At 45.3% G+C, this 16,174-nt stretch overlaps 3 protein-coding genes across 3 annotated transcripts; 2 read left to right on the forward strand and 1 right to left on the reverse strand.

Annotated features, from left to right (window-relative positions):
- Positions 1–1,346: 1,346 nt before the first annotated feature.
- On the reverse strand, positions 1,347–2,615 carry LOC308322214 (UBX domain-containing protein 6-like; the record flags this gene model as incomplete). Its single annotated transcript, XM_080773408.1, has 1 exon — positions 1,347–2,615. One exon carries the CDS (start codon positions 2,613–2,615, stop codon positions 1,347–1,349), a length of 1,269 nt encoding a protein of 422 aa, XP_080629534.1.
- A 2,076-nt stretch (positions 2,616–4,691) lies between these two features.
- On the forward strand, positions 4,692–7,466 carry LOC308322215 (neutral alpha-glucosidase AB-like; the record flags this gene model as incomplete). Its single annotated transcript, XM_080773409.1, has 1 exon — positions 4,692–7,466. The coding sequence occupies one exon, from the start codon at positions 4,692–4,694 to the stop codon at positions 7,464–7,466; it is 2,775 nt and encodes a 924-aa protein (XP_080629535.1).
- A 1,825-nt stretch (positions 7,467–9,291) lies between these two features.
- On the forward strand, positions 9,292–9,717 carry LOC308322084 (profilin-2-like; the record flags this gene model as incomplete). The annotated part of the gene is made up of 1 exon (XM_080773279.1): positions 9,292–9,717. One exon carries the CDS (start codon positions 9,292–9,294, stop codon positions 9,715–9,717), a length of 426 nt encoding a protein of 141 aa, XP_080629405.1.
- Positions 9,718–16,174: the final 6,457 nt, after the last annotated feature.

The raw sequence follows: 16,174 nt of genomic DNA on the forward strand, positions 1-16,174 counted from the left end.
GGTGTTTCTGGCCTTGCTGATCCTGCTTGTGATGTCCTCAAGGTGCCCTCAGCAACTGCAACAACTGGCGTGGCATCACCCTTTTGTCTATCCCCAGCAAATTCCTTGCCAAAATAATTGTATACAAAGACTATCGGACTTTTAATTTACGTCATATTTAGTGGAATTCTGACGTCACGTCTCCGTTCATTGTCAATGGCAAATATGGAGACGTGTGGGGGCAAAAGTTGTTTATAGAAGGGGCTAGCGCCCCTTAAAAACCACTCGTGTGAAGTGAGGAGCACTCTTATCATCATACAACATCACATTCCGGACAATCACCATAGGCTCACTTTTTGGTCATTCCAGCCAAACAAAATTGGCATCCTCACTTTTCACTTCAGAATCACTGATGAGGGACAACTGCACCCTTGATCTTAAGAGTATATATATTAATAGAGACGGCACCCGGGATGCTGTCCCATCGCCTGAAAGGGTTAACCCAGAACCTTCCACAACATGTGAAGCTCTGTGATCGATTTTTGTTTTGTTTCGTTTCCATAATAACCAGAACCAGCCCTGTAAGGGGAGGTACATACAGAAACTTGTACAAAAGGTGAACATGGGCAATATGCAAGCTCAGTATCTTGGTATTCTCACTTTATAGAGCGTACCAAAATGTCCTTGAGGGGGTGTCAACATATGTGTCACATGGTAGCGGCCGCCATACTTGTTGGCTTGTCTGTTTTGTTTACATTGAGCGACTATCCGGTGTGCTTGTATGCATTCTTTTTTTAAACTGACCTCACAATGGTGCAGACTTGCTCAGTAAATAAGTGCCACAGCAGGTCACGTCGAGGGAATGAGCCAGAAAATGGAAAAAAGGAACCCAGGTTGACAAGTTTACAAAAAGACGTAGAATTGCTTGGATCTCGGCTGTACGGCGCATGGGCGCAGAGACATAACGTTCAACAAAGTATCTAAGCACAGCCGTGTTTGTTCACGACATTTTCCATGTCCTTGTAATGTATTTGGGCCCGACGTTCTTTCTATCCATCCTGGTGTTGGTTCACTATGTTGTCGCCAAGAACGAGCTCAATATGTACAAAAACATACCACCATCACTCTATTCTGAGTGATGTGGTCTAGAGTTTAAAGCCCACAAGAATGGTGCCGCTAGCTTTTCAGACGCCGTCCCCCTCTTGGTGACATATACACGTTTTTCCACCCTATTAGAAACATTTTGAAAGTAACAGTCCTGAGTTCCCAGGACAGTACCACTTCCTGAGCAGATCCCAAATTAGGTTCTGAGAACCGTATCTGAGACTCATTCATAGTGTATGGAAACACATCCAGAAAACTTCTGTTCAGTTAAGGGTCTGCATGCTTTCCAGCAGCTCGGGTTTGAGAAGAGCTGGGCTCTTCCTCTCGCTGCCGGTAGCTGTGACGTCTGACTGCGTGTCTGTATCCCAGGAAAACATCAGCAGAGCTGAAGGGACCAAGTTGCATTCAAAGAGGGCCATGTCTTCAGACTCTTGTAAGCTCTGGTGAGATCCAGGAGCAACCAGCTTGAAGGGTCGCTGGCCATCCACCAGGGAGTCGCGCACAAAGTTGAACAGCACCGGCATCCGGTCCCAGGCATAAAAGGTCCCTTGTAGCAGATTTCCATCAGGCAGTCTGATCCGCAGGAGAGTGTAAGGGTATTTTCTTCTGTCCTTCTGCTCCTGCTTCTCTCTCATAGCCTTGGTGCACAGCAAGGCATTCCTCTCCACCTGCTCGCTCCTCATCTGCTGCTCTCTCTTGAACTCCTTCGTTGTCAGGTCATAGAACTCCGGAGGCAGCTCGAAGTGGGTGGCGTTGGGGGAGGGTCTGAAAGCCTGAGGCCGTCTATCCAGCTGAGCTCTGAGAGGCTCCCCTCTCTGGAGGCGATCCCTCCTCTCCGCCATCAGCTGCAGGGCAGCTGTGCCCTGCTCAGGTAAGACCAGGAACTCCTCGTCCTCCTCTTGTCCCTCTACAGGGATCCTATTGCTCTGAAAGCCCAAGGCCTGCAGAAACTTTCTACTCCCCTCAACGCAGAGCACCTTCTCCTGGAACACCTTGTTGCTGACTTTAATTTTCCTGTACTTCTCCTCCGCAGGGTTCTTGCACACGTTGTTTACATACTTGCTAATGACGTCCACGGCGGCCCTCGCTTCTCTGACCTTGTTGAGGGTGTGTATCATCATGATGGAAGCCTCCACTGCATCCTTCTCAAACTTCATGAGAATGGCCTCTTTTAGTCGTACTTCTCTGTCACGTCCGGTTAAAGTAGCTCCAGTTAGAGGACAGGTAAAATATACTCCTGACACTGAGGGACATTCCAGCTCTGGTGCTGCTGCCTTGTCCTTTTTATCCCCTGCAGAAGTTTCTGCCCCCAGTTCCACTTTCAACTGGTTCCTGGGGGTGTTCTGTGAGGTGTGGACCTTTGGACATTGCTGATGTTTGATCCTGGAGAGAGCTGCCGCTCCTGCTGCCGTTCCCGCTGCTGTGCCTCCTACCCGCTGTGCTCTGCCAGTGGCCGCATTGGTGAGTTTCTTCCCGGATCCGGCAAATTTGAATTTGATGTCTTTCTTAATGTTGTCAAGGAACGCCTTCATTTTGTTTAACCTTGACAGAAAACCAACCTGTAATGCGCAGAAGCCAGCTAGCATTTGTCCATACACACTATAAGCCCACAGGGCTAAAGGGAGCTCTCTCTCTCTCTCTCTCTCTCTCTCTCTGTGTCTCTTTCGTGCTCTCTTTCCAGTTCTATTTTGTAGCCCTTTTTTCTGTCGGCCCAATATATGGCAGCGTATACAGTAGAACTCCAGTTTACCTAAATGATATGACATCAGCTGTTTCTCACTAGTGATCCTTGGATCTCCATATATAGTCAATCGGAGCATGTGTCTGGGCTGGGTATTCTGAGAGTGGGTACAACAGCTACTGAGTTTTGCACCGAGCAAATGTCCGAGCGCTCCCCGGGGGGAAAGCTAAGCTAGCTAAGGCAAGCATTAGTACATACATCACCATACAAGTGTTCATCATTTGCATTTGCTCACGTTTTAACTAGTTAAAACGACCAGTTCGTTTATTCGTAAATAAGCCACACTCGGTGCCCTCTGTGATGTGACACCCCCAAAATGTAAGGGACAGGTTCAGGGCATTTCACACTCCAGGTACTGATAGGTGGGTGTTACCAGACCGTTGTTGCCGCTCCTGTGTACTGTAGGAGCGGCGGTGGCTCAGGGGTAGAGTGGCCGGTTGGTAACTGCAAGGTTGCCTGTTCAAACCTGGGCTCCCCCAGAGTTAGTGTCGAAGTGTCCTTGAGCAAGACACTGAACCCCTAATTGCTCCTGATGTGCACGTTGGTGCCTTGCATGGTTTCCTATGTCATCGGTGTATCAATGGGTGAATGTAATGCAATGTAATGTAATTAATGTAAATGCACGCACGCACGCATGCACACACTGGATAGAGGCCAGAATGGGCATAATGTAATTGTGTTCCCTGGAGTTGAATAATCTAGCAGCCCAGAATACAAGGAGTACTAGACTATAACAGTCAGAAATATGACATTTCAGAAAATGGTTCTCAACAAAGGGGTCCAAATTAGGGATGTTAACAATTAATTGATAATCGATTAATCCCTGTTAAGAAATTATTCAATTCAACCTAAAGGACCACTTCACTACTTTTCAACCTACCTTCATAGAATTGGTCCTCACTAATGTTCATGACGAAATGCCACCATTTTTCCCTACTCAGTCTGTGTCTCATAGGAGGACTGTGGGCAGTTCAGAAACCCATCCAATTATATGAAGATAAATTGAAAAGTGGTGAAGTGGTCCTTTAACAGTTAACAATTAAACATTCTGCGGTTCATTGGGCAGTTGCCTGTAAATGTAATGTTGTCTGCTCGTGTGGCCGAGGAACACACATTTTGGCTGGTTAATAAAATTCCCCCATATTGCAACATTGCTTTTGCATGTCCATCCGCGGCTTCCACTCGCCCCGGTAGGCGGGGTTGTCAATCTTTGGCGCTTTCCACTTTCCCTTGTAGGAATAGACAACTGTTGAGGGAAATTAAGATTATCTGATCAAAATCACACCCGTGTGAAGTGAGGGGCGCTCTTATCATCATACATCATCATGACGTAAAATAGTCTATTTGCTCAGACACTATGACGTAACATTCTCCATTCATTGTCAATGGGAATTTAATGTTTGTGTAGGACAGAGTTTGTGGACCTACACCAAAAGCTTGACATAGTAGGGGCCCCTCAAACAGACAATCAAAGCATCACATTCCGTGCTACAAACCTATTCCGTCCTCAAACGGACATACACAAAGATGTACATAGGAGGGGCTAGCGCCCCAACAAATATACACTGCTTATCAACTAACCGGCTTATTGATCAGTAAGGTTATCAATTATCAAATGAGGAGGATTTGGAGAATTTCATTGATACTTTTCATCCCTAGTCCAAATATGGACATGTCTGATGTCATAGATGATGACATCATAAACTGGCCTTCAAGTATTCAGATAAAACAGTGCTGTCGGCTACGTACAGTAAAGTTGAGGCACAATTAGCTGCTGCTGGAATACATCCAATCTCCCCTAGTTGAACTAGCATGTTATAAGCCTGCTACATCCATCACAGTTAGCACACCAACGTCCCCATTGAGGATGTCACTTGTCCTGGTTCTCCTACTAGCTGCGTGCCTAAACGGGGTGTGGGCCGTGGACAGGGGGAATTTCAAGACCTGTGACCAGAGTGCTTTTTGCCGGCGCCAGCGATCCTTGACGCCCGGCCAGTCTCCATACCGAGCCCTGCTAGACACCATGGAACTGACCAGTGCTGGACTTCGCATGGAGCTCATCGACGATGAGCTCCATGGCATGGCCAGTGCTAGTCAGCTTCAGCAACAGTCTCACCGACTGTTGCTGGAGGTCTTCTGCCTCCATGGCAACATGACGAGGGTGAAGATCAATGAGCTGAAGCCACTGAAGCCTCGCTATGAGGTCCCGGATGTTCTTGTCCGTGAGCCGCCAACGCATCCCATGTCTCTCATATCTAAGGATGACAATGAAGTGCTTCTATCCCTCGGGGACTCGCAGAGGGTCCTTGTCAGTGTTCGGCCCTTCCGATTGGACATAATGGAGGGCAGCGAGGTGCTAATGTCGCTAAACTCCCGTGGCCTGCTGTCATTCGAGCACTTGAGGGCGCGGGCAAAGGAAGAGGACCGGGCCGTTTCAGCGAGCCGAGACGAGGAGGCAGTGAGGAGCACAGAACCCGGCGAGTGGGAGGAAACATTTCAATCACACTCGGACAGCAAACCCAATGGACCATCATCTGTCAGTTTAGACTTTTCCTTGCCAGGCGTCGAACACGTCTACGGCATTCCGGAGCATGCAGACAATCTCAAACTCAGAAGCACAGACAGCGGAGACCCATACAGACTGTATAACCTAGATGTGTTCGAGTATGAGCTGTACAACCCCATGGCTCTATACGGTGCGGTTCCAGTCATGCTGTCCCACAACGCCCAGCGCACCATGGGCATCTTCTGGCTCAACGCTGCAGAGACATGGGTGGACATCCATTCTAACACGGCAGGGAATACAGTTGTTGGGAAGATGCTGGACTACCTGCAGGGCTCCAGCAAGACAGCACAGACAGACGTGCGATGGATCTCTGAGAGCGGCATCATCGACGTTTTCATCATGCTGGGACCAGCACCACGCGATGTCTTTTCCCAGTATGCCTCCCTCACAGGAACCCAGGCATTCCCTCCCATGGCCGCACTGGCCTACCACCAGTGCCGCTGGAACTACAACGATCAGGAAGATGTGCGGTCGGTGGACGCCGGCTTTGATGAGCATGACATTCCCTACGACTTCATTTGGCTGGACATCGAGCACACGGACGGGAAGCGTTACTTTACCTGGGACCCCAACACGTTTCCCACACCCAGGGAGATGCTGCAGGGCATCATGGACAAGAGACGCAAGATGGTCACCATTGTTGATCCTCATATCAAAGTAGACAGCAACTTTAGGATCCACAATGAGATCCGCTCCCTAGGCTTCTACATCAAGAATAAAAATGGTGAAGACTATGAAGGTCACTGCTGGCCAGGGAATTCAGGCTACCCAGACTTCACCAACCCAGAGATGAGGGCATGGTGGGCCAGCATGTTTGCTTATGATCAATACAAGGGATCCATGGATAACTTGTATATATGGAATGACATGAATGAGCCGTCAGTTTTCAGTGGGCCAGAGGTCACCATGCACAAGGACGCCATGCATGGCTCCTGGGAGCACCGGGACGTACACAACCTCTATGGTTTTTATGTGCAAATGGCCACAGCAGAGGGTCTGATCCAGAGGTCAGGGGGAGTAGAGCGGCCATTTGTATTGACCCGGGCCTTCTATGCTGGGTCACAGCGTTATGGTGCTGTCTGGACAGGTGACAACACTGCTGACTGGGAACACCTGAAAATCTCTATCCCTATGTGTCTGAGTCTGAACCTGGTGGGAATCTCTCACTGTGGTGCTGATGTGGGCGGCTTCTCCAAGACTCCCAGCAGTGAGCTTCTGGTGCGCTGGTACCAGACAGGTGCTTACCAACCGTTGTTCAGGGCTCATGCCCACCATGACACCCCCCGTCGTGAGCCCTGGCTCTTTGGTCCAGAGAACACTGCGCTAATCCGCGAGGCAGTTCGACAGCGATACGCCTTGCTGCCTCACTGGTATCAGCTGTTCTACCACGCACACCGCACAGGACAACCAGTCATGAGACCACTGTGGGTGGAGTATCCTCAGGACACTGCTACATTTATTATGGATGACCAGTTCTTGCTTGGGAGAGACCTGCTGGTTCATCCAGTGACTGAAGAGGGGGCAAGGGGCGTCTCTGTCTACCTACCAGGTCAAGGGGAGATCTGGTTTGATGTCCAGACTTTCCAAAAGCACAATGGCGCCCAGAACCTTTATATCCCGGTCACTATGAGTTCTATCCCAGTATTCCAGCGCGGTGGTTCTATTATTCCCAGGAAGAATAGGGTTCGTAGGTCATCCTCTTGTATGGAAGACGATCCCTACACCTTACATGTAGCCCTCAGTGCCCAGGGAACTGCACAGGGTGAACTTTATATAGATGATGGCCACACATTTAACTTTGACAAGAAACATGAGTTTATTCACAGGAGCTTGTCTTTCACCAACAATACCCTCTCTTCCAGTAATATCGCTCCAGATGCTCAGTATTCTACACAGTCCTGGATTGAACGCATCATCATACTGGGAGCCAGAAAACCCAGCAATGTTACCCTAATAACTGCTGATGGTCGGGAGGAGAGACAACTGGAGGTCGAGTATGAACCCTCCATGTCAGTGTTGACGATTCACAAGCCCGGCATGAACGCCGGGTCAGAGTGGACTGTGGTGCTCCATTAACCTGGTGACAAAATGAGTAGCACTGTCATACCCTGGTACTTGGGAGGGCAGCGTTCAATGCCTCACTGCTTGGCACGCAACATCAAGGGTTGGGTGGTGGAAATATGTACATATGTAAATGTGACATGCTAAAGTCATGTCCATGCATGTGCACCAAGTTGTCTCGCACTATGGAAACAGGAGAAAAGCTCCTGAGTTTGGACCTCATGGTTCAGTTCCCAAGGCTACTTGTCCTAGTGCCTGATGGGTCGAATTTGTCCCAAACAGACAGTAGTCCTAGTGCCTGATGGGTCAAATTTGTCCCAAACATACATTGCCAAAAATCTGAGACAAAAGTAAGGTCAAATGTAATCTACTTCAATATTTCTATAGTTGAGTTAGCTGGTGTGTATTTTTATTTTAGGACAACTAATCTCAGATTTGGTCAGTAAGTCTTACACTGGCAGCCTAGAGCCATGTGCTGTCATCTCCACTTACTGCTTTTTCAAATGAATGTAATTTATTCTCCAAACCACTTGATGGTGTCAAAGTACTTCCAGACCTTGGCATGTGCCAAAACTGACCCACTAGGCATTGACAGCCTATATTTGGCCATTAACTGGTATGTGCCAAATTTGACCCAGTCGTCCAAAAGGGGTTACATTTTAAAATGCTATTTCTGCTTTAAATAGAAAACACATTTATTTTCCTACAACTGTTTAAAAAAAATACTTTAGGTAATTAATAGGTTCTTGCACTTAATATACTTTCCACAAAATGCGATGTGTTGCATATAAATATCTATACAAAAATATACTATATTGCAAGCATGTCGGTCAGGCAAATCAAGCAGGCCTATGTACACCAGGCTTCAATATAATACTGTCTATATAGAAGTTAGCTCACAATCACAGACCTCTGTGCATACATCCCCTCCCTGTCTCGGTCCCTTAGACTAAACTCGGGTGTGGGATTTAAGACTCAGTCTCTGTTCCCGAGGTACAACTGCAGACCTCTACATAACTCTGTCTGATTCCTTTATAACCTTTAAATCTGTTGAGTGATATTAAACAAGATGTCCACTAGAATGGTTTCTAAATGTCACCAACAATAATGGCACTTTATTATCCGGTTAGCGGTCAACATACATATATACATATAAATCTCAATCAGCCACGTATATCGGTGTTGTCCCTCGGCCAGTCAGGGACCACCGTTCTTACCCCAACATACATACATACATACCCAGCCGATCACTCAGCCAATGACCAAACGTACCAGTCATCAACCAATCCCTGATTGGCTGAGCGACACCACCAAAATACACAATCCCTCATTGGCCGTGCGACGCTACCGACATGCCGATTATAGTATTACACGGTCTGGTCGCACAAGTAGCCTAATAAAACGAGATCAGTCACTCAAGGTGTATATTGGCCAGCCGACATGACGCCCTAGCAGTCACTTAGTGCCCTAAACAAAAGTTAATGTCCATAGACTGGGCTGGCAAACAATGTACATCATTAGCAGACGCAGACCCTATGAGAACCACGGCATGATGTCACACATATGTCAGCGACATTTGTACATATATGTCACACCCTCCCGTTTAAAAGGCATTTCATTCACATGTGTTAAACTACACTTCTTAATAAATAAACTTTTGACCTCGACAGAGAACTGGGAGACCTCCTGCATATACCTTTTGTAACCTGACTACGATACAAACAGCTTGCTCACAGCTCTTTAAAGCACTGCCTGTTGAACATCCTTCATTTTCGTTTGACTTCAAAGTACTTTCCTCCCAACCTTTTTTGCAATATAATTCCACAACAAAAAACGAACCATGACTTGGCAAAGCTTCGTGGACAGCCTCATGGCGGATGGCAGCTGCCAGGATGCTGCCATTGTTGGCTATGGTGAGCCTGCGCACAAGTACGTGTGGGCGTCGCATTCAGGCGGCACCTTTGCCAACATGACGAGCGAGGAGATTGACGTGCTGGTGGGGCGTGACCGCGAGGTGTTCCTCACCAACGGGCTGGTCCTGTGCAACAGGAAGTGCTCTGTCATCCGCGACAGCCTGCAGGTGGACGACGACTGGACCATGGACATTCGGACAAAGAACGAGAACGGAGAGCCCACATACAACATCTCCATCGGCCGCGCAGAGAAGGTGCTGGTCGTCGTCATGGGGGGTGAAGGGGTCCACGGCGGGTCACTCAACAAGAAAACGTTTGAGATGATTGACGAGCTGAGGAGGGCTGGATACTGAAGTGCTTATTTTCCGATGTCCAGACTTTTCTTAGGTAAAAGGGAGGTGATATAACCACAGATTGGGATTGGCGAGTCTCTGATCAGGATGCTCTGACTCTCAACAACTATAGGCCGGACAGCCTGTCCAAACCAGAGGATTTTACTATGTTGAATGCAACGTTGATGTGGTGGCAATGAATTTACGATTGTCGGTGGTACGTGAATAGCGCCGAGTAAGCAGAAGTGGACTTTTGACTGCACTCAATGACTCGTTTCAGTGTTTCTTAGCAGACGTGTCAAGCTATCTCGACGTGGGAGCAGTGAAGCACAACACCCTTGCTTTCCATCAGCTAATTTCATTGAGGAGATAAGAGTTCTAAAAAGGAGAGGATGTAGACCCCTAGGGGACCCTGGTACAAGTGGTTAATAACTGAGACAACCGAGATTTTTCTATATATATATATATATATATATATATATATGTGTGTGTGTGTGTGTGTGTGTGTGTGTGTGTGTGTGTGTGTGTGTGTGTGTGTGTGTGTGTGTTCGTGTGTGCGTGCGTGTCCTATGCCCATGATGCTTTGTGTTTGTACCCCATAGCGATGATTTGATTGGCTGAGCAATGTGTGTACCCCATAGCCATTATTTGATTGTCTGAGCACGGAATTGAGGTGAAAAGTGAGGACAGAAAAGCGAGGACGCCAATTGTGATTGGTCGGAATGATGAGGTATGATGATGTATGATGATAAGAGCGCTCCCCTCAATTCACACTATATATATATATATATATATATATATATATATATATATATATATATATATATATATATATATATATATATATATATATAAGCGCCCCTCAATTCACACACAATATATATATATACATATATAGGACCCAAATCTACTGTACACTGAAATCCTCATTGTTAATTTAACTTCTACCTTTTTCCTCATTCTTCGAGTTACAGGACCATTGACGGTCCATTTTGTTCCTATCATTTAGCTGGTGACCCCCACAGGAACCTCAAGGACCACTCGGGCCCCCCCACGGTGAGAACCTCTATCCTAGAGTGTGTCTGGGATGGGGGACCACAATATATCTGTTGTCCCTTCTAAAACAGTCTGCACCCTTCCTTCACTGCTTGTCATCCTGTTTGTTCGCACTAGGTGGCACTCAGTCACTGTAGTAAGTAGTAATCAGTAACTACTAGTCCTTGAAACCCTGGCATCCCTGTTCTGTGGCAAGCATTCCACTAAGAATTGTGTTTGTGTGGGAAGGGGCAGAGCTATCACGGAGCCCTGGGAAACCCCAGGGATATGTGAGGAGGGGTATAAGGGGGTTTAACTTGGCTCTCCCTTCAGCCTCACAGTGTCATCTGTGTCAGTTATTGATCACTGGTCACTGAACGACGAGCTGAACATCATGAACCACTTGAACCACAGTTCCGGGGGGAACATTATCCAGAGCAGATCTACAATATGTTGTTGCTACTTCTGGCGAAAATATTTGGTTCAGACGAGGAAAAAAATGCGGTCCAGTCACAGAGCCAACTCATGGTGCATCCCTATTTTGGGTTGGGGATCTACAAGGTTTTCTCCCTCACACATACAAAACTGCAATATCTAATTCCTGAATATCTTGTCACTGCTGACACCCAATGGTAGGCATGTGACTAAGTGCATTTACTTGAGTACTTCTATTCTCTCTTCTTTTTTCAAGCTCATGTCTATCACATTTCAAATAGCCAATACATTTAGCACTTATGAATCCAGTAGGCCTACAATTCTAGGACATTACTCAAACTACTACACTATTGGGTCCCAATAGTGAAATGCCCGGTATGCAAGCTCATATAACGTGTCACGATGCGGTGTGAGATTGTGTAACTATTCTATTCACGATTCTATACTCACACAACTGTGTTTGTTCATATGGCCGCGGTGATGAATGAATCCCTTGGCCCGGCGGTGGTGGTTCTATTGGGTCTAGTACTGTAGCCTACTTATGTATTTATATTTCATATTGCTGTGATTTTATTTAATTGTATGATTGTAATTGGTTTTATTTCTTTATTTTTATTAGATTTTTGTTCTCCCATAGAAGCAAGTTTAATCACACCACTGGTGTTACATGATATTGAGATCAGTGATTCGCAAACATTTTCATTTTAAGGACTATAACTATGCATTACGACGACATACCCCCCACGATCTTTGCATGGCCCTGTTTATGTGAACTTTTCAGCAATATTTGTAAAAGATGCATCATTATCAGTCCTCAATGGGGATTAAAACACATTCACTGCCAAGTATACATGAATTCATTAATTATTCAAATTCTTCATTGAAACCCTTATTTTGAAGTCCATCGATGTGCTGTGACAGACGATCGTCTCCTTTTTTTCATCTGGAAAATACATTTTGTGGCCTCGATCAGTTCTTAACCCATTCAGGACGGGAACCCCTTTTGGTGTTTGCATTATGTTATACTTTAGCTATTGAAAAATAATAGATCCACAAGCTCATAGCGTGGCACTTGGTGCCACGTTATGAGCTTGTAGATCTGCTATTTTTGAAAAATTGTGAAAATGTGTCGCAAATCTTTGAATGTATATTCTTTCACAGTGGACGTTTTTAACTCAAATATTAGCTTCTGGCTGGGGGTGTCCCTGAAACAACATATTTTCATTCTGGGGGTCCTTGACATGAAATCGTTTGAGAACCACTGACATAGAAACATAGGGTTTTCAGAAAACTGTCATGATTTAGAAGACATTTGTAGAATATGTTTCTCGGCCCCACCCTTCTCCCATTGTTTATATTGTGTTTAGTTTCCAAGATGGCTGCAGCACCAGGAGGGGGTGGGGCGGAGGTGAGTCCCAGTTGCATCCATGCGATGCATTTTCGTTCTCTATATATATATATATATATATATACATATATAAATCACACCCGTGTGAAGTGAGAGGCGCTATATATATTAAAGTCTAACTCATGTTGATTAGGTAATATAATGGTGATGTAAAACAAACTTTTTCCCTTCATTGTCAATGCGTTTACAAAATTGAACTAAAGACAAACATTGTATACATGTGTATAGGAGCACCCCTCAATAATATACAGTATGTGTGTGTGTGTATATATATATATATATATATATATATATATATATATATACACACTGTATATATAGTGTGCGTGTGTGTGTGTGAGCATAGCAGCCGCTGTGTAGCCTACTGTGCATTATAAACTCAAAATATGTTCGGAAACATCTGGTCTGTTATTTCTCCCCTTTGATAATACAAATGGTATTGTTGCGACCATAGGTCGCAGTTTAAAAAAAACATTTAAACGTTTAAAGAAAACATTGCGAAAGTTATGGCCATTTTTGTATACCACACCATATACAGTCAATATAAGGCAAAATGTCATCATAGTAGCCTGTGAAATGTCAAACTATCAAATCAAATCAAATCAAATCAAATCAAATCAAATCAAACTGTCAGTCAGGTAGGATCTAAACCACAGTAGAGCAGTTGATACCTAGGGGGTTTTCATGATTCTGAATCCATTCCAAGCATTAGTTTTGCAAAACACTCCTTGGCCTAAAAACAGTGATAGGAGTGTCTTTCGTGCTAAACTAATGCTTTGAAGGGATTCAGAATCATGAAAACCCCCTAGTTTGACATGTCACATGCTATTAAAGATGATGAAATGTTGCCTTATATTGGTTGTCTATGCCGGTGGGGTATACAAAAATGGCCATAACGTTGTTTCGCTGTATTTCCGGCAGAGCAGACCTCTCATTCTGTGGACCTTATATGAATTGAAAAAATATAAATAATAAGTATGTCATGACATCACAGGTCCTCTCAAATTTCGGATGGCTGGCACCCCAGCTACCAGTGGTTTGGACGAATGCACTCTCCCACATTTGGCCATTTTTACACTTTATTAATTTTACACTGAGCTGTGAACTCAGTAGCGTGTGGAAGATCCATACACAGCCACAGCCCACATCTGGCACCTCCTCCTAATGCTAGTCACCAACCTAGCCACATTGCCCTATAGACAATATCAAGGATCTTGCAAACAGACCACACAGTCAACTTGATCAATATTGACCAACAGCTGGACTGGAAGTAACAGTTTATATATATTGGACATTTTTTGTAATTAACACAATGATTGAAAGAGTTTTAAATGTTTATATTTTAATTTATTGACACTGAAGTTGCATTATGTTTGTCACCTGTCTCTCTTCTGCAGTGCTGGCACTCCTTTCTAGATTGGAGGGTGCCAATACTGTAGAGGAGGGGTGTTTGTTCATGCTATTATGTTTGGTCTTATTTGTCAAATTTGTAAATGTATATTCAATATTCCTTTAAGGTATTGAGGTGGAAGATTACTCGTAGGCCTTAGTTAGCCGTGTGGTTGAGTTAATTATTTACCACGTACTGATTAGAGGATGGTTTGCCCCACCTGTTTAAGAGCAGGATTGCTGCAGGTGAAGGGATCAGTCTGACTTGATGCAGGGGAGAACTGCAAGCCAACTAGGGCCTCATTGTAGGATAAAAAGCCTGTAACAGTTCCTGTTTGTTTATTGAGTATAGTTTATAGTCATCTCTTACTTTTCTGTGGCATACAGGGTGAAACAATAAATGTGCTACAATGGTGAACAATATGTGAGCAGGCTGAGCAGGACCAAAAGCAATGAAAACAACAAAAAGTATCCTATCACTGGACCCTATACTAAACCCCTCCCAATACTGACTATCTGACTGGTAAACAAAAGAAAACCCTAACTGACTGACTACTCTAATCTTATGCCTATACCGTCAAACAAAAGTACATGTGAAGGTGCCTGCCTAACTAGCTAACGTGATACAGTGAGAATACTAATACGGAAAATACTTACTATACTACCTGCTCGTTATTCACAGTTCAATGAAATGCACATTATGACTTTATGTAACAATCCGTAATATACTCTCTTAGGAGGTTTCTTAGTAAATAGATGTACAGGTTCAGTACTCTCTTTCCCTGCACGGAGGGCGCGCTGTCACTACTCTACTCTTAGAGAAACAATGACAGACTGACAGCGGCCCGGAACACAGTCTTCAGTGGGACTTTATGTCATCAGGTGGGACAGGGTGGAAGCGCTGGTTGGACGCGCAGGATTGGGAGCAGGCGGCCAATGGTGGAGCGTTGGGAAGGCCCATTTATGCCCATATGGATATTCCTGTATCTGTCTCTCTGTGTACCTTTATTCCTATATATGGAATATATGTGTCAGGCATGCCCAAATATGGAGTGTTGTGATGACAGAACAGGACAGCTCCATATAGAGCCCAGGTAGGGGCCCTGTCCTGAGCCCGGGCAGAGGCCTTCTGTGGCGGTTCTGGACAACTGTGGGTTCTGTGGCGGTTCTGGACAACTGTGGGTCCGACCGAATTGACACCGGGCACTGCACTCCCCGCGGGGGTGTGGAACGCATGTGTAGAATTTGAAGACGGCGACATACGTACATACAGAGACTTGGTGCATTTATAGATACTAGAACAGTGCTCATAGGGGGGTGATCAGGGGTGATCAATTGGCTAATAAAGGGTGAGGTTGTGCATCATTGTGGTGGTGTGTCAAATGAATGCCCCACCCAGTTATGTGTGTGTCCTTTTTATGCCCAGATATGGAGTTCTTTGACAGGCATGCCAAATTAGGCTTTTGTGCTGCATGGGGTTTGTCCATATCAATTTGGAGGGTCTTTTCCGAGAATGTTTGAGAGAGGGTCCGGGCCCAGTTTCCCACCCAGCTACATTTGTTACAGCATAATCACTCTAATCACTTTATCCATTTATACGTTGGCTATTCATAATGAGAATCTGATCGCCATCAGTTATAATTTTTTTGCAGGATGATAATTATGATTGCACGTACTCTTATGGGCTGGGGGTGACACCTGTCACCGGGGAGCATTGTCGGCAGGAGTAGGATGAAGGTTTTACATCCTCCTGGTGGGGGCTCCTCACTCCAAGCAAATCTTGAGATTTTATTTTAAACAAAATGTGTCTCTTCTTGGTCCCTGCATGGGATTCCATGGCCAAATGTGTCTCAAGGTCCTTGACACAAAACAAAGCTTGAGAACCTCTGTTACAGAATTCACAACAGCAGCTGGATGTCCCACCTATTTATAAGTGTTTGACTTCCAGTGAAAGTGACTTAGTCCATATATATAACTCTACCTGATGTATGGCTGCCATTAGCCACATGCTTTCAAACAGATGTTCAGAGCTTTTCCCCTAGCATCTCTCTCTCTCTCTCTCTCTCCCCCCCCCCCCTACTTTTTTTTGGGGGGGAAGCAGGGACCCCCACTACATATAGTAATGCATAACATTTTGTTGCAGATTCAACCTTATCATATAGATTGCATAGATATGTTCATAGAGTTGTTTGTGGGAACGCCTATTGAGTG

Source organism: Protomyctophum bolini (assembly GCF_963924005.1).
Source record: "Protomyctophum bolini genome assembly, chromosome: 10".
Lineage (NCBI taxonomy): Eukaryota > Metazoa > Chordata > Actinopteri > Myctophiformes > Myctophidae > Protomyctophum > Protomyctophum bolini.